Source organism: Aulonocara sp. 'chitande type north' Nkhata Bay, linkage group LG5 (genome assembly GCF_057382095.1).
Source record: "Aulonocara sp. 'chitande type north' Nkhata Bay isolate Kocher_YH1m ecotype deep benthic linkage group LG5, A_spYH_male_GT1.1, whole genome shotgun sequence".
In the NCBI taxonomy this organism is placed as follows: domain Eukaryota; kingdom Metazoa; phylum Chordata; class Actinopteri; order Cichliformes; family Cichlidae; genus Aulonocara; species Aulonocara sp. 'chitande type north' Nkhata Bay.
In genome coordinates, this window is record NC_141348.1 from 2,748,438 (window position 1) to 2,772,810 (window position 24,373).

At 43.5% G+C, this 24,373-nt stretch overlaps 2 protein-coding genes across 12 annotated transcripts in view; one reads left to right on the top strand and one right to left on the bottom strand.

The window, feature by feature from the left end:
* Positions 1 to 676: 676 nt before the first annotated feature.
* Positions 677 to 6,171, bottom strand: LOC147329670 (uncharacterized). 2 transcript variants are annotated; one of them, XM_086294128.1, is made up of 2 exons: positions 5,713 to 6,168; positions 677 to 1,143 (listed from the first exon to the last, which is right to left on the bottom strand). In XM_086294128.1, exons 1-2 carry the CDS (start codon positions 5,970 to 5,972, stop codon positions 873 to 875), a joined length of 531 nt encoding a protein of 176 aa, XP_086150254.1. In that variant the 5' UTR covers positions 5,973 to 6,168; the 3' UTR covers positions 677 to 872. The 2 variants fall into 2 exon arrangements, with proteins under 2 accessions (XP_086150254.1, XP_086150253.1); XM_086294127.1 differs by lacking the exon at positions 677 to 1,143 and adding an exon at positions 4,272 to 4,803 and having other exon boundaries at positions 5,713 to 6,171.
* Positions 6,172 to 6,495: 324 nt separating this feature from the next.
* Positions 6,496 to 24,373, top strand: part of LOC147329671 (protein NLRC3-like) — a 121,510-nt gene continuing 103,632 nt past the window's right edge. For 6 of the 10 annotated variants that reach the window (XM_086290992.1, XM_086290987.1, XM_086290985.1 and 3 more), the window contains exons 1-6: positions 6,496 to 6,553; positions 7,676 to 7,811; positions 11,768 to 11,844; positions 11,961 to 13,752; positions 15,263 to 15,439; positions 16,744 to 16,920. In XM_086290992.1, coding sequence (XP_086147118.1) covers positions 7,702 to 7,811; positions 11,768 to 11,844; positions 11,961 to 13,752; positions 15,263 to 15,439; positions 16,744 to 16,920 — 2,333 coding nt within the window. In that variant the 5' untranslated portion in view covers positions 6,496 to 6,553; positions 7,676 to 7,701. Of the gene's footprint in view, positions 6,554 to 7,675; positions 7,812 to 11,767; positions 11,845 to 11,960; positions 13,757 to 15,262; positions 15,440 to 16,743; positions 16,921 to 24,373 lie in introns of those variants that run through there. The other 4 variants (XM_086290990.1, XM_086290993.1, XM_086290988.1 and 1 more) reach the window with 2 other exon arrangements.

Consider the following 24,373-nt stretch of genomic DNA (forward strand, 5'->3'; position numbering starts at 1 on the left):
ATTGATAGAACCAACTGATTCTGCAGCAGAGCATCCCCTGTTGCTTCTCCTGGCTCCCCAGTCCCTGAGCTCCTGCTGCTGCACCCACAGATATGTACAGCAAGCACTGATACCTTTTTAGTCGGTGGGATTCCCTTGTGATCACCTTTACTAAATATCTACAACCAATCTGATTATATCCTGTTATTGTTTTTGTTTTTTTTTCAATGTTGAAATTAAAATCTAGTAGCAGTCTTCTCATTTCTTTGTGTTTTGTGCTGTTTTATAGGCCCACAGAGGAGGACGGCTCCGAGGCAGATGAGGGACGGGTCCCAGGACGGTCCATCGGCGGTGGAGCTGGCCATCCTGGAGTCCCTGAAGAGGCCACACCAGTCTCCAATGGAGCATTTCCTCCTCAGCCTTGTTCCTGCTCTGGAGAGCAGCTGGTCCTTTTTATTCCTGTCTCTCTGTAAATTCTTATATTTTATATATTTATGTTTAATGTTTTTCTGTTTGAGACTTTTAATATTATTTCAAATAAATTTTTATAATAACTAATGTCTCAGTTCTACTACACAGCAAATGTTGGCACACAACTTGACACATGTAGAATTTATTTCATATTATACTAATGACAAAATATACTGATACAGTGGGATGCAGATGTTTGGGCAACCTTGTTAATAGACATCATTTTCCTGTATAAATTGTTGGTTGTTACAATAGAAAATGTCAGTTAAATATCATACAGGAGACACACACAGTGATATTTGAGAAGTGAAAAGAAGTTTACTGGATTTACAGAAAGTGTGCAATAATTGTTTAAACAAAATCAAGCAGGTGCATCAATTTGGGCACCACAAAAAAGAAATGAAATGAATATTTAGTGTATATCAATGTGTGTGTCTCCTATATGATATATGGGGTGCCTTTGTCTGGACGTGCTTCCCATCCAGAGCTGCACAGCACAGAGGAAAGTTCCAGCGCTCCTGGAATCCCTCTGTGATGGACCGCCAGTCTCCAGGTGAAGGCACAGCCATGAAGTCGTCCACTAGACAGTCCCAGATGGACGTCACTGCCTGGGGGGTGATCTGGCTCACCGTGGACACACCGACTCTGAAACTGAATGCGATGGTCCTGAAGGAGTCCGCGGTGACAAGGAACCTGGACAAAATTGTTCAAAATCAGTATTATGTGTACTGCAGTTACAAAATACATTATTCAAATTCCAAAATACTTTTGTGATGTCAGATTTAAATCACAAAACTTAAATCTTACATAAAACATTTTGTAATTATAAGGATAATTACAAAATGTATATTAGATAATATCTAAAACAGTTGTGTTTTGTTTTAACTTTAACATATCATAATTTGATTGGTAGCAACTTTCACAACTACAGTGAGCCAATCACTCATAATTCCTAAACATGTCAATCAGGTAGGAATGAAGTAAGACATTAATAGAAAAAAAGAGTTGTATGTTGACATGTAGCCCTTTCCTTGCTTAAATCATTAATATTTTTGAAAAATTAATCTGTGATAAGACAGCTTATCAAGATAGAACCATGTAACTAAAGATGAACCAAACTCACAGTTTTATCTAACTCTGTTTTAATAAAGGCTGGTGACCCCTGCTATAGAGTCTGACAGCTGCAGGGATTATATACAAATATTCAACTATCCCAGAATTAAACCAGGTCTAAATAAAAAGGAGTATCACTACAAAGGTTAACTCAGTGGTCCTAATGCTACAGTTTGATATCAGCAAACACCGAGCGCATACATTGATGTGACACCACAGCCATGCTATCATTCAAACACTGATAACAGCATAAATCGAATTAAATCGAGGCTTGATGAGAGCTTCTGAGTATCACTAGAAATATTATAAACAGTCGTCTGTACCACAGTTTGCTTTCAGTAAACACCGACAGCATTCACTGTTAGCATAGCACATCCATGTTAGCAGTGTATAACTGGATGGATTAGCATATTAGCACAGATATCAATAAAGGACTACCGTATTAAATAGTTTTACTAACCTCAGGCAGACGGACAGGCGCTCTGCAGGTGGGATTGAGCGTCTGTAGTTGGTGTTTAAGCGGGCGATGCTGGGACCGACGAGGGAAAGCAGGTCCTCAAACTGGCCGACGGTGATAGCGCTGGAATCGGCCGTCATCCAGGCGCAGCTCCTGGAGCAAGTGGTGAAACTCACCAAACTGCTCATGCCTCTGGAGGACCTGATGGACCCAGGTACGGCGAGGACGTCTTTTACGCTGCTGCTCTGCTCTCCACAGTAAATAGAGAAGGGAGACTCTCTCTTCAAGCGCTAGCTCGACAGCTGCCATCTTGCAAAGATACCAGTCTGGCACAACTCCCTCCCACATTCCTCCCACATTTCCGGTTCACGCGCGTCAAAATATCATATTTTGAGGCGCGATGGATTTTTCTTGGACACGCGTTGAGACGCGAATGTACACGCGTCAAATTAGGGGCGTTTGGGGCGTTTTATTCGCGTCCATCGCGTTCGGTGTGAACACACCGTAACGGTGTGTTCACACCGAACGCGATAGAGGCGGCCAGAGCGTCAGGTTTACATGTAAAGTATGGCTCTAACGGCTTGCCATAGTAAAGTCAATGGAAAGGCGCGATGACCCGCGATTGCGGGTCCCGCGAAAATTCGGAAGCAGATTTGCGTCGCGAAAACGCCTGAAACGCGCGTCAGTGTAGCGCGTTTCAGGCGTTTGACTCGCGAATAAAACCACGCGCGTGAGTTTTTGTGTTGCATTTTGTGCATACACGCGTTTCGCGTCTACCGCTCCAGTTGGAAAAATCTGAACTCAAGCGTCAAATCGCGCCGCGACAACCAATCAGGAGCCTGGTGACGTGGCTGTTACCTAGGTCAAAGGGGCAGATCCAGCCAAAGCCCTTCATACTTCAATGGAGGGGAAGGCTAATCAATGCGGTAGCAAACAACCCGGAGCTGTACGACACCAGCTGCTTTCAGTACCGAGACAGGAATAAAAAGGACCGAGCTTGGAGGAAGATATGTGAAGAGATCGGGCAACCTGGTAAGTTCATTCATTTCTCTTTTGAAAGTCTTTACTGACCCGGGGAAGCCTCACAACAGCTAGCAAGCCACCGCTATTTTTCCACTGACGTACAAATACCGTTCTGCTTTTATGCATGTTATCATTTAGGAATATATTTTATTGTTTATTAATAAACAGCACACAGTGGTCCCGCTGTTCATCCGTCACTGCTTTGCTTTTTCGCTGATTTTTTATTGCACAGTACAGCATTGCATTCTGCAGCCTGGTGTCGTGTCTCCTGCGCTTGCCAAATTTATCACGTTTGGTTTTGATAACCATCGCGTCCAATAGAAAAAACAGCACAAAAACACCCATAACTATGAGCCTCATTCGGAAATACACACCTGCACCGTGAGGGGAAAAGGCGCATGAAAGTGGTGGGCAGATGAAGACAAACCGCGGCATATTAATACTTTTACGTTTTGCAATCTACAAAGGTTTGCACTTTGAGAATCAGTTGTGAGAACTGTCACCAATGTTCATGTGTGTGGGGAAAACAGTGTATAAAGTGCGTGGCCAGGGGCTAGTTATTCTGAGAACCCCTGCTGCAATAAATGAGGGACCACTGTCTACTCTATGATTATTATATTCAACCTGTTAACATTTAATACTGTATTGATAGAACCAACTGATTCTGCAGCAGAGCATCCCCTGTTGCTTCTCCTGGCTCCCCAGTCCCTGAGCTCCTGCTGCTGCACCCACAGATATGTACAGCAAGCACTGATACCTTTTTAGTCGGTGGGATTGCCTTGTGATCACCTTTACTAAATATCTACAACCAATCTGATTATGTCCTGTTTTTGGTTTTTTTTTTTTCCCAATGTTGAAATGAAAATCTAGTAGCAGTCTTCTCATTTCTTTGTGTTTTGTGCTGTTTTACAGCCCCACAGAGGAGGACGGCTCCAAGGCAGATGAGGGACGTGTCCCAGGACGGTCCATCGGCGCTGGAGCTGGCCATCCTGGTGTCCCTGAAGAGGCCACACCAGTCTCCAATGGAGCATTTCCTCCTCAGCCTTGTTCCTGCTCTGGAGAGCAGCTGGTCCTTTTTATTCCTGTCTCTCTCTGTAAATTCTTATATTTTATATATTTGTTTAATGTTTTTCTGTTTGAGAATTTTAATATTATTTCAAATAGATGTTTATAATGACTAATGTCTCAGTTCTACTACACAGCAAATGTTGGCACACGACTTGACACATGTAGAATTTATTTCATATTATACTAATGACAAAATATACTGATACAGTGGGATGCAGAAGTTTGGGCAACCTTGTTAATAGACATCATTTTCCTGTATAAATCGTTGGTTGTTACAATAAAAAATATCAGTTAAATATCATACAGGAGACACACACAGTGATACTTGAGAAGTGAAAAGAAGTTTACTGGATTTACAGAAAGTGTGCAATAATTGTTTAAACAAAATCAAGCAGGTGCATAAATTTGGGAACCACAAAAAAGAAATGAAATAAATATTTAGTGTATATCAATGTGTGTGTCTCCTATATGATATATGGGGTGCCTTTGTCTGGACGTGCTTCCCATCCAGAGCTGCACAGCACAGAGGAAAGTTCCAGCGCTCCTGGAATCCCTCTGTGATGGACCGCCAGTCTCCAGGTGAAGGCACAGCCATGAAGTCGTCCACTAGACAGTCCCAGATGGCCGTCGCTGCCTGGGGGGTGATCTGGCTCACCGTGGACACACCGACTATGAAACTGAACGCGATGGTCCTGAAGGAGTCCCCGGTGACAAGGAACATGGACAAAATTGTTCAAAATCAGTATTATGTGTACTGCAGTTACAAAATACATTATTCAAATTCCAAAATACTTTTGTGATGTCAGATATAAATCACAAAACTTAAATCTTACATAAAACATTTTGTAATTATAAGGATAATTACAAAATGTATATTAGATAATATCTAAAACAGTTGTGTTTTGTTTTAACTTTAACATATCATAATTTGATTGGTAGCAACTTTCACAACTACAGTGAGCCAATCACTCATAATTCCTAAACATGTCAATCAGGTAGGAATGAAGTAAGACATTAATAGAAATAAAGAGTTGTATGTTGACATGTAGCCCTTTCCTTGCTTAAATCATTAATATTTTTGAAAAATTAATGTGTGATAAGACAGCTTATCAAGATAGAACCATGTAACTAAAGATGAACCAAACTGTTCAGTTTTATCTAACTCTGTTTTAATAAAGGCTGTGACCCCTGCTATAGAGTCTGACAGCTGCAGGGATTATATACAAATATTCAACTATCCCAGAATTAAACCAGGTCTAAATAAAAAGGAGTATCACTACAAAGGTTAACTCAGTGGTCCTAATGCTACAGTTTGATATCAGCAAACACCGAGCGCATACATTGATGTGACACCACAGCCATGCTATCATTCAAACACTGATAACAGCATAAATCGAATTAAATCGAGGCTTGATGAGAGCTTCTGAGTATCACTAGAAATATTATAAACAGTCGTCTGTACCACAGTTTGCTTTCAGTAAACACCGACAGCATTCACTGTTAGCATAGCACATCCATGTTAGCAGTGTATAACTGGATGGTTTAGCATATATTAGCACAGGTATCAATAAAGGACTACCGTATTAAATAGTTTTACTAACCTCAGGCAGACGGACAGGCGCTCTGCAGGTGGGATTGAGCGCCTGTAGTTGGTGTCTAGGCGGGCGATTCTGGGACCGACGAGGGAAAGCAGGTCCTCAAACTGGCCGACGGTGATAGCGCTGGAATCGGCCGTCATCCAGGCGCAGCTCCTGGAGCAAGTGGTGAAACTCACCAAACTGCTCATGCCTCTGGAGGACCTGATGGACCCAGGTACGGCGAGGACGTCTTTTACGCCGCTGCTCTGCTCTCCACAGTACATAGAGAAGGGAGACTCTCTCTTCAAGCGCTAGCTCGACAGCTGCCATCTTGCAAAGATACCAGTCTGGCACAACTTCCTCCCACATCCCTCCCACATTTCCGGTTCACGCGCGTTAAAATATGATATTTTGGGGCGCGATGGATTTTTCTTGGACACGCGTATGAGGTGCGAATGTGCACGCGTCAAGTTAGGGGCGTTTTGGGCTTTTTTCTCGCGTCCATCGCGTTCGGTGTGAACACCTGGAGCATCCAAATCGACCCACAAACACGTTGAAAGATGCAATGCCATCAATGTGGATTGTCCAGACTGAGAGACCTCTTCCCTCTGACCCCTCCCCAAACCCTCAAACCCTCCTACCCACCTCGACATACAAACTCTGTGTGGCTTCACGTGTTCTGTTGATGTTTACTTGATCGAAATAACTTGAACAGAAACACAAACAAACAAACAAAGAGGAAGACCGCACCGGAAGGAAAACACTACAAGTCCCAGCATCCTCTGTGTTTAGGGAGCAGCAGTGAAAGTGAAAGCATTGAGCCTCCGTTCAGAGCAGCAGGAGCAGGAAGGTGGAGCTGAGGCAGGTGAGTGTTAACATGAATATGTTTCTTCTTATGACATAAAATAATTCCACGCTGTTCGTGTCTGTGGGTGAAATGTGAGGCCGGTCGGCTCCTCTGAGCGCTGGTTTCCTGTAAGTAGAGAGGAAGTGAGTTTAGCTGAGCCTCCGTTTAGTGTGAGAGAGCAGGAGGAGAGTGAGAGCTGTGCTGAGGCAGGGTGAGTGTTAACACCGCTCTGACATTACTGTGTCTCTGTGGCGGGAACAACAGGCTCCGTCAGTGGAGGCAAAAATAATCAGACTTTGGTTTTTCAAAGGAAACAACTTTATGTCGGAAGTTCCCGCACGCTCATTGGATAACGATGTGTCAATCTCGAGCTATTAGCCAATGAGCGTGCGGATTCACAGAAAGCCCCGCCTTTATCACGGGACTTTAAAAACTACAATGGCGACAGAAACTCCGTGAGTGGAGTTCAGGGTGACGTTATGAAACTGTGACGTTTGAGCCACTTCCTGTTCTCAGTCCCAGCGTCCTGATCACCGAGGTTTCTGTTGCTCTGATATCTGATATTGATTATATTGGTAAACAGGCTGTAGCATAAACATCAGGTCTGTTCTGAAAACTGGCTTTATTTTTTCAAAGTAAGGGAATATCTGTGGTCTGATACCGCGGGCTCATGGGCTAAGGACTTGGATTGACAAGTCAAGCGCAGATGATTGTGTTGTTTCTTATAAAGGCTTGTGTGTGTGTGCCTTCCTGTGTGTGTCCTTGTGTCAGTGGAACTGAATCAGTGTGTTAGAGAAAGTGCTCCTCTGCTGTGCCGTCATCGTGTGGACGCTTCTTTTAAAGTTGGAACTCATGTTTTTATGATCTGCTTCATTTCATTGAACCTTTATTTCTAACCATGAAGTCCCTTTGAGGTTACAGCCTCCTGGTTAGGTTTAGGCTGTTATTGTGCTTCAGGCTGAAATATGAGGAGTAAGGAGTGGGGCTGGTTAGCCCTCATGACCCTCACCATAACACATACGTCACAGGACAGTGTTTACCACAGAAACTCCATGAAATGATCAATGAGAACTTTAGAAACCCGTCAGTGTGATGCTTCCAGTACAACAGCACCTCTGAGTGTGTGTGTTTGCCTCTCAGACTAACTCCACCCTGACATCAAGAAGATGGAGGAAGAGGATGGAGCAGGATCTGCAGCATCCAGCTGTGTGTCTGTGAGGAGTGACTGGTCCAATGATCAACCTCCAGACTTCAGTAATGAACCTGCAGCAACAATGTAAGAGAGCTGCTGACTCATTTATTCAGTGTAAATAATGATTTTGATGCAATGGGAGAAGAAAAATGACAAAAACAGTTTTAAAAATAAGGATTAAAATATTAAAAACTATGATTTTGCGTTTCCTGATGTAGCACAAAAATATATGAACATAACTGTATATAGGCTCTCAGTTAATACTTGACAAAAGAAATCTGCCACCACAATTGTTAATGTTTACCTAACTGGGCTAAGACAAGTAAGACAATGACAGATAATTGCCATTACTGATCCCTTTATCTGTTTGCTTTAAACACAATTCATTTCTTTTACTGAATAGACATGTATATGACATTCCTTTTGTCAGGTAATCATATCTGTAGAGGCTAAGCCTACGCTTGAAGCCACTGAGGTGGTCGTTAACGGGGGTGACGCGATGTCACTGGTATGCATGAATTAAGTTCACAGTCCAATAAATCCAGCAGTATGTATCTTGTCCTTTTTGGTCTTTATTCCGTATCGATATTTTACGGTTCTTTTAGGCAGCACCAAAAAACAAAAAGACTATTTTAAGCTGTCTGAGGTAGTGAGTCAACATGTCACACTGGGTCAAAGGTCAGGGAGTAAAAGTGTGTTTTAAAGGAGGTTTAAAAGCAGCGAGTGAAGGAGCCTGTCGAGGTAAATCGTTCCATAACTGATCAAATTCAGTTGGTGGACCTCTGTGTGAAATCAAGCATCTGGTTCACAGAGAGGATAACCCTCACATGGGCTGTACAACATTATATAGGGAGACAAAAACAGAGATTATCAATCAATCAATCAATCAAAGCTTTATTCGTCACATGCAGGTTGCCCTGCAGTGAAATAGGACCCTCCCCCCCCCCGACCTTACACATATAGCACAAACATTACATGGGGATACAGGTCGGAGATTGGTAGAATCAGAGAAAAACATTGAAATGTACACTACACTGGGGAAAGTACAAGAGGAAAAAAAGAGACCCCTACTCATGCTATGCTTCCATGGTAGGACAGCATGAGAACAGGAAACAAAAAAACTCCTCTGCACAAGAAGCACATAAATGTCCACAGCACAACATTGTGAAGACATGACAAGCCACAGGGGTGGGTGGGGGTTGAGGAGTAATCCGAAGCGAACACAGCAGCCACCCTGCACAGCGCTACCGTTCCAGCGCGGCACACAGACCCGCCGTGCTGCCCCTTCAGGAAACAAGCATCGAAGGCGTTTGGAAGGGAGGGGGGATGAGTGTGTGCTTATCAGTGTAAGTGTATGTGTGTGCGTGTCCAGAGTTCAGCGGAGACAGTGTCCTTCGCTCTATCAGGCTAAGTAAACAGTCTGCCAGCCAACCCAGGTGGCCTTCATGGGACGGGAAGAACAGTCATCACACAGTCGTTATCAGGGAGTTGTTTTGGTGGGCTCCAGCCTTGGGCCTGCAGCTGGCGCCGTGGTGTCCGAATGTTGAATATTGTTGATTTCTGTTGTGAGCAGCTCGAATTTTAGCACTCTGAGACAGGTCCCTCAACCTCCCGTTGGAGAGCCGCGAGCCTCCCCATGATGGTAGCAAACTTCAGTTCCAAGGTGTTGTCAGTCTTTTGATTCTGAGACTTCACAACTGCAGTGATCCGTTCCGCGATGTTTTCCAACTGTCGCTCAAGGGTGTCATTTTGAGCAGGCCTCTCTCTGATGTTTCCCCTCATACGCTCAATGGTGTTGTTTTGAGCCTTCACAGCAGCTGTAAGCGTCTCCAAGGTGTTGACCATATTACGTTCGTTGTGAGAGGTCGCACCTCGTCCCGGCGCTTCGAATCCAGCGGGCAGCCATGTGGGGGTTTGAACAGCCGGTTCCGCTCTCTTATTTCTCCGATAAAGCAGGGCTAGGCCAACGCCGATCAGCATGAACCCTGTTATCATGGTTCCGAATAGGTAGATATCTTCAGCGTCCTCGATCGACAGTCCCGCCAGGCACACGGTCCTCCAGTTCTGCCACCCGTCCATCGTGTAACCGGCAGGGAAAGTCCCTCCAGGGCACTCAGGCTCTCCCGAGCCCCGACTTCTCGTTGAGAAAAGGGTGTCAATAGCACTCAGGGACCAGTTGATCAAATCCATAATTCTCTTTTAGGTTTAGAGAACGACAGTGAGAGACTGTTCCAGGGAAAAGTAAATTCACACAAGACAAGACAAGGACATAGAGGCGAAGCAGGGAAGATAAGGGTGAGGAGGAGAGGAGAAAAGTGCGACCGCCTTCGCTGAGAGCTGAGAGAGGAAAATCGATTATCGTAGCCATCGCTCTCTCGCATGGACGTGGCAGTCTTGCTGTCTGCTGCGAATCCTCCCCGTACCTCCGTGACCTCGTCTGGTACCTGCTCCCTCCTCTGTAAGAGACAGTAAAGGAAAACACGTCTCTGCCCAGTCTTGGAAATCTAATCTTATCATCCATTGTTCTTCTAGGGCCTCTTCTTCTTGTGGCCTCAGCTAACTGCTAATATTTAAATGGCTAACATCAACATGTGTGCCAGCCAGGTTAACATTTATGATGAACTATGATTAATTAACTGATGTTGAAACTGGAGCTTTACTGACCTCTGAAATTCCTCCTAAAGTGTTATTCAGTGTTGTGACAGTCAGCTGCTTCAGCTGCTGCTGGGATGGGCTGTGGCAAAGAGAACAGAGAAAATCCAAATCAGAGTTTTTCTCTGAATTAAAAGGAAACAACAATATATTCTACATGGTGAAACTGATGGTTTATGGTGTTTGGGTCTGTTTTTCTGTATTTATGCAGATAAAGTGTAAACTCAGATGAATTATACCATCAAATGTTAAAGGAAAATATCAGGATGAGTGTCTGTGAGCTGAGAAGGACGTGAAGCGAGCAGTTTATCCCAGAGCTGAAGCTGCTCTGTGTGCAGAGATGAGCTCAGATTCCTGCTGTGATTGATCAACAGTCACAGAAATGTAGACTTGTAGTTATTACTGCAGTATGGTCACAGCAGATACTGATAAACATGTATTATGAGGATGGATGATCAAGTTTCTCACTCTCTCCTTTAAATCTCAGTTTTTTTCTTCTTCTTGGGGCGATCGTGGCTCAAGAGTTGGGAGTTCGCCTTGTAATCGGAAGGTTGCCGGTTCGAGCCCCAGCTTGGACAGTCTCGGTCGTTGTGTCCTTGGGCAAGACACTTCACCTGTTGCCTACTGGTGGTGGTCAGAGGGCCTGGTGGCGCCAGTGTCCGGCAGCCTCGCCTCTGTCAGTGCGCCCCAGGGTGGCTGTGGCTACAATGTAGCTTACCATCACCAGTGTGTGAATGGGTGGATGACTGGATATGTAAAGCGCTTTGGGGTCCTTAGGGACTAGAAAAGCGCTATATAAATACAGGCCATTTACCATTTTACCATTCACAGTTTATCTGTTAATTTATTAATGAATAACACTGAAAGAGTTTCTGTTATATTTCCCCTTGAACATCAGCTTATTAGGGCGGCATTAGGAAATAGCCCCCCTCCAAAGAATGAATAAATGAATGATGATAATAATAAAATGATTAAAAAGCAGAGCTCAGAGTGGTAGAATGGTCAAACATGGATCCACGGGTGGTTCAACTGCATTTGGTGACGTGACAAAAGCAAATCTTTCAAATAATCCCACCATCAACGGGATGTTGTCTCCTTTACTACGGTTACTTTACTTGGTCACCGTGTGAATTTCTTTGAAATGAACCAAATTCTTTTATTTGTTGGTTGTTGCATATTTAACCTCTACAGTCAGGAAAGGAGGAGATGAGGCCTCAACAATGTTGGGTTGTAGCTGTGCTTCAGGTTAGAGTGAGTGTCCATGGAATAAATGTAAGTCAGTGAACTGGAAACATGACTGTGTTCAAACTTTGTTTTCCTTTTTATAATGAGTCTAATCAAAGGTGGACAGAAGTATCTCCACTGTGACTTTTCTGTGTCACCATCAGAGCTTCTGCACAGTGTGGAGAAAGATCCAGAACCAGAGCTGGACTGCAGACAGCCAGTCAGAGCAGCTGTGTACAAAGTAAGACTGAACATCTGTCTGTTGATGGACTCATTTCTGAAAACTGGACTTCTTGTGTTGTTCAGACATTGAAGAGTTTTCTTTCTCTTTAGTCTCATTGTTTTTCTTTCTTTCAGCAGATGTTGGTCTGCAGGAGGTTTTAGATGAACATAAGATCAGTCTGAGGAGGAGATGTGAACGTGTGACTGAAGGAAGTGATGAAACAGGAAGTAGAACCCTCCTCAACAGGATCTACACTGAGCTCTACATCACAGAGGGACAGAGTGAAGAGGTTCATACCCAACATGAGGTGAGGCAGCTGGAGACAGCTTCCAAGATGGACGCCCTCCATGACGCTCCAATCAGGTGCCAGGACATCTTTAAAGCCTTACCTGACCAACAGAGACCCATCAGAGTGGTTCTGACCAACGGCGTGGCTGGTGTTGGAAAAACCTTCTCAGTGCAGAAGTTCACTCTGGACTGGGCAGAGGGCTTGGAGAACCAACATGTCAGTGTGGTGGTTCTGCTTTCATTCAGGGAGCTGAACCTGATCAGAGATGAGCAGTACAGTCTTCTGGAGCTGCTCCATGTTTTCCATCCAACATTACAGAAGGTCACAGCAGAGAAGCTGGCTGTCTCTCAGCTTTTGTTCATCTTTGACGGCCTGGATGAAAGCAGACTTTCATTGGATTTCACCAACAGGAAGCTGCTGTCTGATGTCACACAGAAGTCATCAGTCAGCCAGCTGCTGACAAACCTCATCCAGGGGAATCTGCTTCCCTCGGCTCTCGTCTGGATAACTTCCCGACCCGCAGCAGCCAATCAGATCCCTCCTACATGTGTTGACAGGCTAACAGAAGTACGAGGCTTCACTGACGCCCAGAAGGAGGAGTACTTCAGGAGGAGATTCGGTGATGAAGAGCTGTCCAGCAGAATCATCTCCCACATGAAGACATCCAGGAGCCTCCACATCATGTGTAGTATCCCAGTCTTCTGCTGGATCACTGCTACAGTTCTGGAGCACATGTTGACTACAGAGCAGAGAGGAGAGCTGCCCAAGACCCTGACTGACATGTACTCACACTTCCTGCTGGTTCAGACAAAGAGGAAGAAGAACAAGTACCATGAGGGACATGAGACGAGTTCACAGGAGCTGACGAAGGCTGACAGGGAAGTTCTTCTGAAGCTGGGGAGGCTGGCATTTAAACATCTGGAGAAAGGAAACATCATGTTCTACCAAGAAGACCTGGAGCAGTGTGGTCTGGATGTGACAGAGGCCTCGGTGTACTCAGGAGTTTGTACAGAGATCTTCAAAAGAGAGTGTGTGATCTTCCAGAAACCAGTCTACTGCTTTGTTCATCTGAGCATTCAGGAGTTTCTGGCTGCTGTCTACATGTTCCACTGTCACACCAACAGGAAGACAAAGGTGCTGAAGAACTTTTTGGGAAAAAAATACAACGAGTCTTCTCTGGATGATTTCCTTAAACGAGCCATGGAGAAATCCCTCCAGAGTGAAAATGGCCACCTTGACCTGTTTGTTCGCTTCCTTCATGGCCTCTGTCTGGAGTCCAACCAGAGACTCTTAGTAGGTCTGCTGGGTCAGACAGAGATCAGTCCAGAAACCATCCAGAGAGTCATCAACAACCTGAAGGAGATGAACAGTTATGGAATCTCTCCTGACAGAAGCATCAACATCTTCCACTGTCTGATGGAGATGAACGACCTCTCAGTACATCAGGAGATCCAAGAGTTCCTGAAGTCAGAGAACAGATCAGAGAAGAAACTCTCTGAGATCCAGTGCTCAGCTCTGGCCTTCATGTTGCAGATGTCAGAGGAGGTTCTGGATGAGTTGGACCTGCAGAAGTACAAAACATCAGTGCTGGGACAACAGAGACTGATTCCAGCTGTGAGGAACTGCAGAAAGGCTGGGTGAGTCCAGATGTGACCATTAACATCATTGATCAGTGTAGGTTAGTAGTTTAATGTTGAAAATAAAATCAGATTGTAAGCACAAAGTGTTTGTGTCCGTACGCTGCAACCTTCCACACCATTCCTTTATTGTACAGACTCAGCAGCAGCTCCATGGATCCCAAATCCAAGAGTGGAGAACAGATTTGAAGTGTGTCACATCCATGCAGTCACAGCTGTTTCCACCATGTTTCCACTGATATTAATCCTGTTCAATGACACGTTTCATATCAGTGAATATGTTCTTTAGGACGTCCACTGACATGTTTAAGTGTCCTGCTGGAAATCACTCAAATCATCCATGAAATCCATGAAAAATCCTTTTAGTGTTTCTAACTTCAGCCTCTGTCCTCTCTCTCTCTCCATCCTCCTCACTGCTTCTTTCACTGATAATCACACAAACATTGTATTCAGCTACAAAATAACACAATAATATCATCTGATGATCATTATTATAAGAGCAGGATCCATATTTGATATCAGAGTAACACACTGCTTGGTTATGTGCAGTCATCATCAGTGACTGTGGCTCAAACAGAAGCTCTCTGATTGGTTGCTGACCTTGGTCACCTGTCCACTCTCACCTGTTTGTGTTTGCTCTCTCTTTGCTGTCTCCATCCTCTCTCTCCTTTCTCTCCCTCTCTGTCTTTGTACGTCACTCAGGTCCAATGGAAACAGTGACATTTACAAACCAATCAAAGACAAACTGATCCATGTCAGGTTATAACAATATTCAAAGTGAATACAGGCTGCTGCTGGACACAGACAGGTAACATCATTTTGACTTGCTGTCACCTGGATCTGGACTCATAAACACTGAAGCCCTGAACAGGAATACAAATCATTTTCTGCCAACTAGCGACACACCAGCAGATAATGGCTCAGAAAGCTCAAATGAGCCAATCATTTCTGTGTTTAGTTCCCCTGAAATCAGATCTGATATCAGCAGCTCTGAGTTCATTCATCATTATTGTCCAGTGATGAGATTTCTGCTCCGTTTGGTAACAGTCAGCAGGTTTTTCCTGCGTGTGGACGTGAACAGTCGTACCTGACAGCAGGTAGCAAACAGAGATCATCTTTCCAGCTGGAACTCTTCACTGAGCTGAACTCATTCAAAATGTTCTGGAGTCAAAACAGGAAACAGTCCAAATGTGTGTCTTCACTCTGACTCTGGATCAGATCTCAGTGACAGACTGTGGACATTATGGAAGCCTAAATGTGACACCATCTTCCTCCTTCATCTGCAGATTAAAGCCAAACAAAGATTCTCATTAAAAGTCTGCAGGTCTGAGAGAGACTCAATCGTTGTGTCATGTCAAACACAGTAAGAGGAGCTGAAGCACAGATGTGAAGAGCAGATTCATCAGATTATGACCTCACTCTGTTTTGTCTTCATATACATTCAGTCTGTGTTTATAATGCAGATTTTCTGCTTTTATAATAACACATTTTATATTTTCTATCATCACAGACTGACTCACTGTGGACTCTCAGAGTCTCACTGTGAAGTTGTGGCCTCAGCTCTGAAGTCCAGCCCCTCCCATCTGACAGAGCTGGACATGAGTGGAAATAGTGACCTCCAGGATTCAGGTGTGAAGCTTCTGTGTGCTGGACTGGAGAGTCCAAACTGTCGACTGGAGACTCTGAGGTGAGTTCACTGACTGCGGCTGTTGTTGTTTTTCTATATTTCAGGTCTTTGATTGATGTTTGAAACTTTCTTTAGTTCCTAAATGTTCAGGATGTGTCTGAAGACAAATGTGAAGAAGTTTGAGTGCTTTCAGAAATGTTGTCTTTCCAAACGACTGAACAACAGTTTTTCCTTTTGGCTCCAAACAGAAGTGACAAACTTGAGCAGGGTTCATTTAAAGGCTGACAGAAGTGGAGTGGTGACGGGGAGATGTTTGACAGGACAGTGTTTCAGCCTCCACAGGTTCATGTTGTGCTCCATCAGTCAGTGAAGATGAAGTCAGTGCTGATGAGGCTGTAGAGTGTGTGAGGGATGTGAATGAGGATGATGAAGATCTGATGATAGCAGATAAAAACAGGCTGCAGAGACTTTGAGCCATACAGGGCACACAGTGTGTGTACAGAACAGCTGAAATCATTATGGAGGCCTCACTGGGATATGGAAGCATCACAGTACAGCTTCAGTGAAGCATTAAAGTCTCTGATATGAGATGAGAAATGAAGCAGCCAGAGCTTTTTCATGAGTGGAAATCCACTGTGACTGTGAGCTGCTGCTACAGCCTCCAGATTAGCGAGCAGCTCATCCTGCTCAACATTTCCTCACCAACTTTAATGGAAGTGTGATGTTTTCAGCTGGAGTGATGGTCAGGGTGGCCTCCCTCTCCTCTTCTTCTCCTCTTCCTCTTTCATTTGTAAAGCCACTTCTGCTGCTTTCATTCATTTGGAAGTCCTGTAGCTGAGTTTGGGAGAGACTAACAGCCTCGGCAGCAGAGGGGAGAAAGGCTGTAACACCACCACTTTACTCTGTTCTACCTGTCACATCATTTTATCAGGAAACAAATATGCTCATGTTTTTACTATGTTTGTCTTGAAGATGTAAGAAGATCACATGGTGCTTTTTATTATTGTGTTGGTTTGTTTCCTGTCTCTTGGATGGAGCCCAGCTGTGCGTGGCCCCTGGGCCTGTGGTCAGAGTGTGTGCTGGATAATCCGGCCCAGGATGAGGCCAAACTGACATGGGATGAAATGTCTGTCACATAATTGAGCTTTGTGAGAAATGTACGACTTTAATGTGAAACATTCAGAGTTTTTTCTCTTGTTGTGTTTGTTTGAAGCTGCTTCCTGTTGGCTTCAGCTGTTTGGAGTTTCCATTTTCTAAACTTCTACATTCTGAACCTTCTTCAGCTCTGAACAGATGATGAAACACTGAATGATTTCAAGCTCACACTTTGTCTAATAAACTTACATCTTTCATTCTTTATACAGATTGTGGGACTGTGGTTTGTCAAAGATCAGCTGTGATTATCTGGCAGCAGCACTGAAGTCCAACCCCTCCCATCTGAGACAGCTGGACCTGAGCTCCAACAACAAGCTGCAGGATTCAGGAGTGAAGCATCTGTGTGGTTTCCTGGAGAGTCCAGGATGTGGACTTGAAACTCTGAGGTCAGTCAGCATGTTTTAGTTGTGCTGAGATGAATATGATGTGAAAGTTGTGCTGACACTAAACTGCAGACATCAGGCTGATATTATACTGATCCACACTGAGGATCTTCATGGTAAAGTCTGTTTTCTTCTTCTCTGGTTTAGTCCATTGACTGCAGCAGAACGATGTTCACATTTCAAACCTTCAAAGAAGAAGAAAAATCCTCCACTGGATAATTCACTGTGAAACTCTCCAACTCTTCATTCCACCTTAAAGTCTGTCTGACACTGAAATCCAAAGCAAAATGTGCGTTTGCTTTACAGACAGCAGTCCAACACAAACATACACACATCATCCAAAACACAGTCCAACATCCAAATCTCCTCCACTGCCAGCATGAATGATGGGAAAGAGAAGGAGGAACACTCTGACATTCAGGGTTAGAATGAGTTTCATGAAGCAGACTGTGAAGATCAAAGCTGCATTAGAAAGCTTACATGAATGAATGAGTGGACAGAAGTGGACAGAGATCATCTGAAGCACTTCAAAGGCTTTAAATCAGCACATTTCTCTTTATTCTTTATCAACTCTGTTAGTTTCTCTCAGTTTTCTGTGGAATGAAGCTAACAGCAGGCTAATAAGATGCTGACCAATAGGTTTCTATTAAAGGTTGTAATTTGTATATGAAAAAGTGCTTTGGCTCAGCAGGGATCAGCTTACAGGTAGAATACAGCTGCTGGATGGGATTAGCATGTCATAGCTATCTACCAAACTGCTAACTGGGGGATTTCAGGCCATCTATGGATCATTTTTGCTAACTGTTTATTCAGCTTAGGCTCACAGGGCTGCAGCCTGTGCCCTAGCTGTCATAGGGCAAGAGGCGTGGTCCACCTGCACAGGTGAGCAGTCCATCACAGAGCCAACAGAGAGAGACAGAGAAGCACTCTCTCACATCCACACCTACAGCCAATTTAGAAGCACCAATGAACCTAAGCAGCATTTCATTGGACTGTGGGAGAACATCCAACCTCCACAGAAAGGCCAACAAGCTTCAACCTACAACCTTCTTGCTTTAAGGCACTAGTGCGAACCACTTTTCCCCATTTCAGCCCAAATCCTGCATCTTCCTGTTTCTGACTCCAGGCCAGCTCCACTAACACTTTCTCATCAGACACTGCCACCTAGTGGAGGAAGTCTTAGTCCCATTTGAAGCTTCAGATTACAGTTAGTTCCTTTACAAAGAGGTGGAGGTGGTGGGGCCACAGCACCATCATCACTGAGTGCCATAGGACACTTAACCTTTGTTTCCATATGCTGGGAACTTCCTGTTGTTCCAAGGAGGACTGGAAAATGTGTGAAAATCTCCCAGTCAGTTCCTCACAGCACACTTCAATCATTTCCCTCCCACAGCATCAGGACCAGGGCTTTTTCTCTCTTTGGTCCCACTAAGAGATTTCCACACAAACACCTCATCAGTGGGACTCTCAGAGCTACCAGCCCTTTGCTACAATCACAAAGCTCTTCATTGAAATCAATGATATCAAAGCTGGAATCAAATGAGTCCAAGTCTTCTGCTGATTCAGCATCACATTCATCTTTGCTCCTTGTTCTGCATCCCCACCATGGACTTCATTCCTTTCCAAGCCAGCCTTGAGTGTCCTTTATTCAGCTCATCCTCTGCTTTACTTTTACACCTGATTTTAGCTGCTTTATCTCTCTTTCAACAAGTTTCTGTGCCTCAATCTTTTTCTTCTCTCCCTCATAACAAGACAGCTTCTTCTGCCTGAGAACATGTTGGAGTGATTTACTAATCCAGGGCTGCTTATTGGGGAAAATACTTCCTGTTTCCAAAGTAATCCCCATTTTTCCCAGAAAGAAATGTAAGTAGAAATCGATGATCTAAGTGAGAACATGAGCCTTTAACAATAGCAGCAAAATATCTCTCCAATCTCAATACTCCCTCTCTCGACCTCTGGAACACCAGAGGTCACAATACATTGTGTTGGGTCACTCCTCGGCCCACTCAGCTGCTTCCATGTCCATCCATGGCATCATGGACATCGGGGTCACCACTCCCGCTCTGACCCTCTCTAGCCGTCCTCTGGCTCAGCAAATCAGACAACCTCATGTCATCTAAGTGGTCCAGTAATAAACACCAGCTCCCCCTCGAGAACACTCCATGCGTAAGATTAGGTTTTTTCTGCGTCCCTCTCTTGTGGTCCATCATGCCTCGGGCCTCCAGGATCCTCACCCCCCTGTGGTCGCCGAGATCTTGTGTAAAGCAAACCAAACACCTTTTCCTGCACCTCCCTAACTTATCATCTTTGGGACTCTTTAATCAAAAGCCTGATCCTAATTATCTTCTTGACTTATTGACTTGTATTTATATATATTCTTCAACGTTACTCATCATTTTAAAACTCTTAAAACGCTGCTTTCACGTCCCTGCATGCGTTTCCTGTCGCTTGCCTTATCTAATCATCAACATCCTGTACACAGAAGTCTCGCTGCTGCAAGGCCTCCACTCTGACCTAGAATCTCCTTTCACAAGAAAATCATTATAAGCGCCTATTCTACTAAAAGATCCAAAAAAACAACCACTTTAATCAATTAAGTTTAAACATATAAGCAATTACTCATGCATACATTTTATCACAGCTAAACGCTGCCTTGAAACAACTCCTGTGTGTTAACACTAACTTCATTTTAAAACTCACATTTCCTATGTTATAACCTGTTTTTGGTACAGCCTTTTTATTTCATCTTGCTCCTTTGATGTAACAATACCTTCTCATTCTAGTTTATCAGACTTAACCAAAATATATGCTTTCCTTCCTTTGGTCCTTCTCTAAAGCAAGAAACTCCTATTCAGTTCCTCTTTTCTGTCACTTGTTACAGGGCCAGCTCAAGTTCAGTTAAACGCTAAATTAATTTGAGGCCTTTTGCCTGGAATCAATACTGTCATGTGTGTTTATGGACTCTATATGTCTGTAAGCGTGTGCAATCCTTCAATAACTCATATCATCCTCACAGTAGATTGGCTAATCATAGCGCTAGCCAAAGGCTCGTGACCCACAAGAGACGAATTGAGCCACAACTCCCTTAAAGGCACAAAATGCAATATGTATAAAAAGTCATTTCTACGTATAAGCTCTCCCCTTTATCCTAAAAATAAATCTATGTAATATCTGTATGTGTGTCTTCTATTCATTAATGTAATTGTCAGTTATTTTCTCTCTTTATTTTACCTTCTTTTTGTTTACCTCTTTGTTTGTGACGTGGACATCCCTAAACCATCCTGAGTTCCGGCTTCAATTTCAACCCAATTGTACCCTCTATTCTCGCAGTCGAACTCGTCTGGGCTTCACCTTCCCACTGGCCCCTGTGCCCTTCTCTTAGTGTCCTTTGTTGTCTTGTGATCCCCAGCAAACACAGTCTGTTTCTTCTCTGTTTCTTCTCCGTTGCTCTTTTCAGTATTTTCCTTTTAGATTAAATCCCAGCCTGGCAAAATATCCCATTCAGTGTCTTTAAACAGTTATGTCACACTGTTCTTACCAGCCTGCAGTTCACCGTGCATTTTCCATCACGTGCTTTTCTTCCATGCTGCTGCTGGTATCGTCAGTGTAGTTTCAGTTGCACTGTCTTTTGCCTGCTGTTAATTCTTGAAGTCCACGATGTTCTGTCGGTCTTCATCAGGAGATTAACTGTCCTATGAGCTTCTTCTCAGGATCGGGACAAGTGGGAGGTCAAGCTGTAAAATTTTAAGCCAAAATCTGGCCTGTTTTCCTCCCAATTCTGTTAATCAATGGTTTTGTACTCAAGATTCTAGGTTGAAAGAAGTCCACCTGTATTGACACACTAAAGCATACAATTAATATCCTTTTCATTTCTTTTCTTAAAACCTCCATTTGCTTCATCTGCCTGGAGTTTAACTCGTATGTTTCTCTCTCTGTGTGCTCACTTGTCACAGTCAGTTCCTTTTATGGGCATGCAAAGTTCCTGTCACACACACCATTTCCTGTCAACCTTGCAGCTGCTCAGAACCATATTTTCTGTTTCTATCTCTCCTGTTTTGTTTTTTTTACAGGCTAATAAAACTCTTGTTTTACTAAGTCTTGATCTAAAACAATTCACCCTTATTTCACGCACACACTTCTAAATATACTAAATTCTTTGCGTTTGTCAGATCGTCTCACACACACACCGCCTTTTCTCTCACACTTCCACTTCTGCACTCACTCTACTATCAACTTTCATAGTGTTATTATTATTTATTATTTTGTACAAATCACACCCAATCACTCAAAGCCTGCTACTCACAGCATTCACACACTTAAACTGTGACAAGAGTTGAGGAATATACTCACAACACGCTTTCCTAAGAGTATTTCAGACATGCCTTTCATAATCAGAAAGAGCAAGTCAAAGAAAACAATTGAAACCTCTATTAATTCTCACAGCTCACACATAGAATAGAAAAAATAAAACACACCAGCATTTATTGCTGATGAGAGGTTACTCCTAAAAGTAATATGTTAGTCTTAAATATATACAGTGCACTCACTATATTTATATATCAAAACTCAGTCAATTACTATACATCCACTACGGCAACTCAAAACTTTATTTATAGCCCTCTAATGAACATAAATGGCGTCTTAAACACACACTCAACAATGTTTGCAGCAGTATTTGTAAAACCAACTGTGGTTTAAACAGTTCACTGCTGACTAATTTGCATTTTCACACTCACACACACACAGTCTAAAAATAGCTCCAGCACTGCCTCAGACTCCTTTCACACAGAGATCTCTTATTTTATATTACAAAGACGTCTTATATTTACAACCACTGTCACATCTGTCAGCTTTAGCGCCTAAACAATTTCGACAGATTTGAGTTAACGGTCCAACCGATAAAGTCCAACTTTTTTGTGATCAATTAACCAGTATCTGTCCAACAGTTTCTGGCCTCATCTCTAAAATCCCTAACTCAATTTAAAAGCGTCAACCAACCCAAACTTTGCCTGAAGCTCTATTTTTGGCATTTCACAGCCAAGGCTTACCCCGAAGTTTTAAGTTAAAGTTACACGCCCGAAGTCCAACTTCTGCTGGCCAAAAAAGCGCAGACTACCGTTCCAAACGGTAAGGAGACTCTAACTCCTAGTTATTCTGGAGTGCCCCAAGCTCCACAGTGACCAACTGACTATCCCTCTTCGAGGACAATGCCTAAGCGTCCTTGGCATTGGCAAGCGTTACCTCTGAGCACTGTGCTTCCTATCAGTCCAACTGACGTTCTTGAATAATTTATAATACTTTGGAACAACAGTAAAACAGCCAAAAAAGTGTAAGACTGAAGCAGGTCCAACCTTATAACCAATACGGGCTCCACCCCAAACAATAACCAAATTCCCTAATATACTAAAATCACTCAGCAGTCCAACTGCTTTCCACGGTCCAACCGTATTAAATCCTTTAGCGGTCCAACCGCATTCAATCATTTTTAGCAGTCCAACTGCATTAAATCCTCAGTACTGTCATGAGATTCTCATCAAAATCAAAGCAGACATTCCCCAGTAATTTCAGTGAGTAGACTTTAATTTGTAATGTCCAATTTGGCACACTTTGGAAATAATTCAACAGGTAGTGCCTTACCTTTGGATAAGCGGCTTAGAACAACAATGAGAAAAAGAGAGCTGATTATTAGCTCATCAAAACACAAAACAAAATCACAATGAATTATCGGTTAATTTCATTTAAAATAATTCATTAAGTATTTATGTACAATTCAAATTAGTTAATTACATATTTTGTTGGTTTGTTTTCTATTTTAATTATTTTACTGACACATTTAATGAATTATTTAATGATGTATTTATTTAATTCACGTTGCTACTCCTGGCCCTGCATCGCTGTTCATAAATACATTTGATTTGTCAGCTTCACCCATCAAAGTCAGGGGGCGGGGTTAATGCTGATCAAGTCAAAACCATTGCTTTGGTCTGGTGGGCGTTCTTTTAGTGGGCTTTTCTCAATACTAAGTAGGCCTACACACCAGGGTTTGGACATGTGTGGACCCAAACTATACTTTTACCCTTTTTTGTGTGTCACCAAATACACTTTAATATTTTCTAGACAAGAATGTAGTGACACAATCTTTAACCTCTTTTGGCTCCAAACAGAAGTGACAGACTTGAGCAGGGTTCATTTAAAGGCTGACAGAAGTGGAGTGGTGACGGGGAGATGTTTGACAGGACAGTGTTTCAGCCTCCACAGGTTCATGTTGTGCTCCATCAGTCAGTGAAGATGAAGTCAGTGCTGATGAGGCTGTAGAGTGTGTGAGGGATGTGAATGAGGATGATGAAGATCTGATGATAGCAGATAAAAACAGGCTGCAGAGACTTTGAGCCATACAGGGCACACAGTGTGTGTACAGAACAGCTGAAATCATTATGGAGGCCTCACTGGAATATGGAAGCATCACAGTACAGCTTCAGTGAAGCATTAAAGTCTCTGATATGAGATGAGAAATGAAGCAGCCAGAGCTTTTTCATGAGTGGAAATCCACTGTGACTGTGAGCTGCTGCTACAGCCTCCAGATTAGCCAGCAGCTCATCCTGCTCAACATTTCCTCACCAACTTTAATGGAAGTGTGATGTTTTCAGCTGGAGTGATGGTCAGGGTGGCCTCCCTCTCCTCTTCTTCTCCTCTTCCTCTTTCATTTGTAAAGCCACTTCTGCTGCTTTCATTCATTTGGAAATCCTGTAGCTGAGTTTGGGAGAGACTAACAGCCTCGGCAGCAGAGGGGAGAAAGGCTGTAACACCACCACTTTACTCTGTTCTACCTGTCACATCATTTTATCAGGAAACAAATATGCTCATGTTTTTACTATGTTTGTCTTGAAGATGTAAGAAGATCACATGGTGCTTTTTATTATTGTGTTGGTTTGTTTCCTGTCTCTTGGATGGAGCCCAGCTGTGCGTGGCCCCTGGGCCTGTGGTCAGAGTGTGTGCTGGATAATCCGGCCCAGGATGAGGCCAAACTGACATGGGATGAAATGTCTGTCACATAATTGAGCTTAGTGTAGTTTCATTTCTGCACAATTTAAAAACAACCAAAACTTTGTTCTGTCTTTTCTATGTTATACTGTAGACTTTCTTTGATACTGTGTCCAAAAGGAGCAGCTTTTACTTTGAAGGGGAGGCGTCTCTGTTTCCTCTTCAGGTTGGATGATGGAAGCAAATTAGTAGCTGTGTCCCAAAACGTCGGCTGCATCCTCCAGAGGCTGCATTTGAAGGCCGATTACGTCACAGCCAGGCGATGAAGGCTGTCCGTATTTGTCGACTCCTTCAAATGTGCCCGACAAATGCGTCCTTCATTTCCCCGAATTTGAAGGATTCGTCGGGTGTGTCCTTCGTGGCCCACCATATCCCAGAATTCATATCCCAGCCAAATTTCAGCTGCCAACAATGG

Bases quoted from the DNA above. Each gene is read 5' to 3' on its own strand.
- LOC147329670 (XM_086294128.1), bottom strand. From the start codon at position 5,972: ATGTACTGTGGAGAGCAGAGCAGCGGCGTAAAAGACGTCCTCGCCGTA. The intron at 1,144-5,712 runs GTTAGTAAAACT...AATTTTGTCCAG, and splicing joins CGCCTGTCCGTCTGCCTGAG to GTTCCTTGTCACCGCGGACT.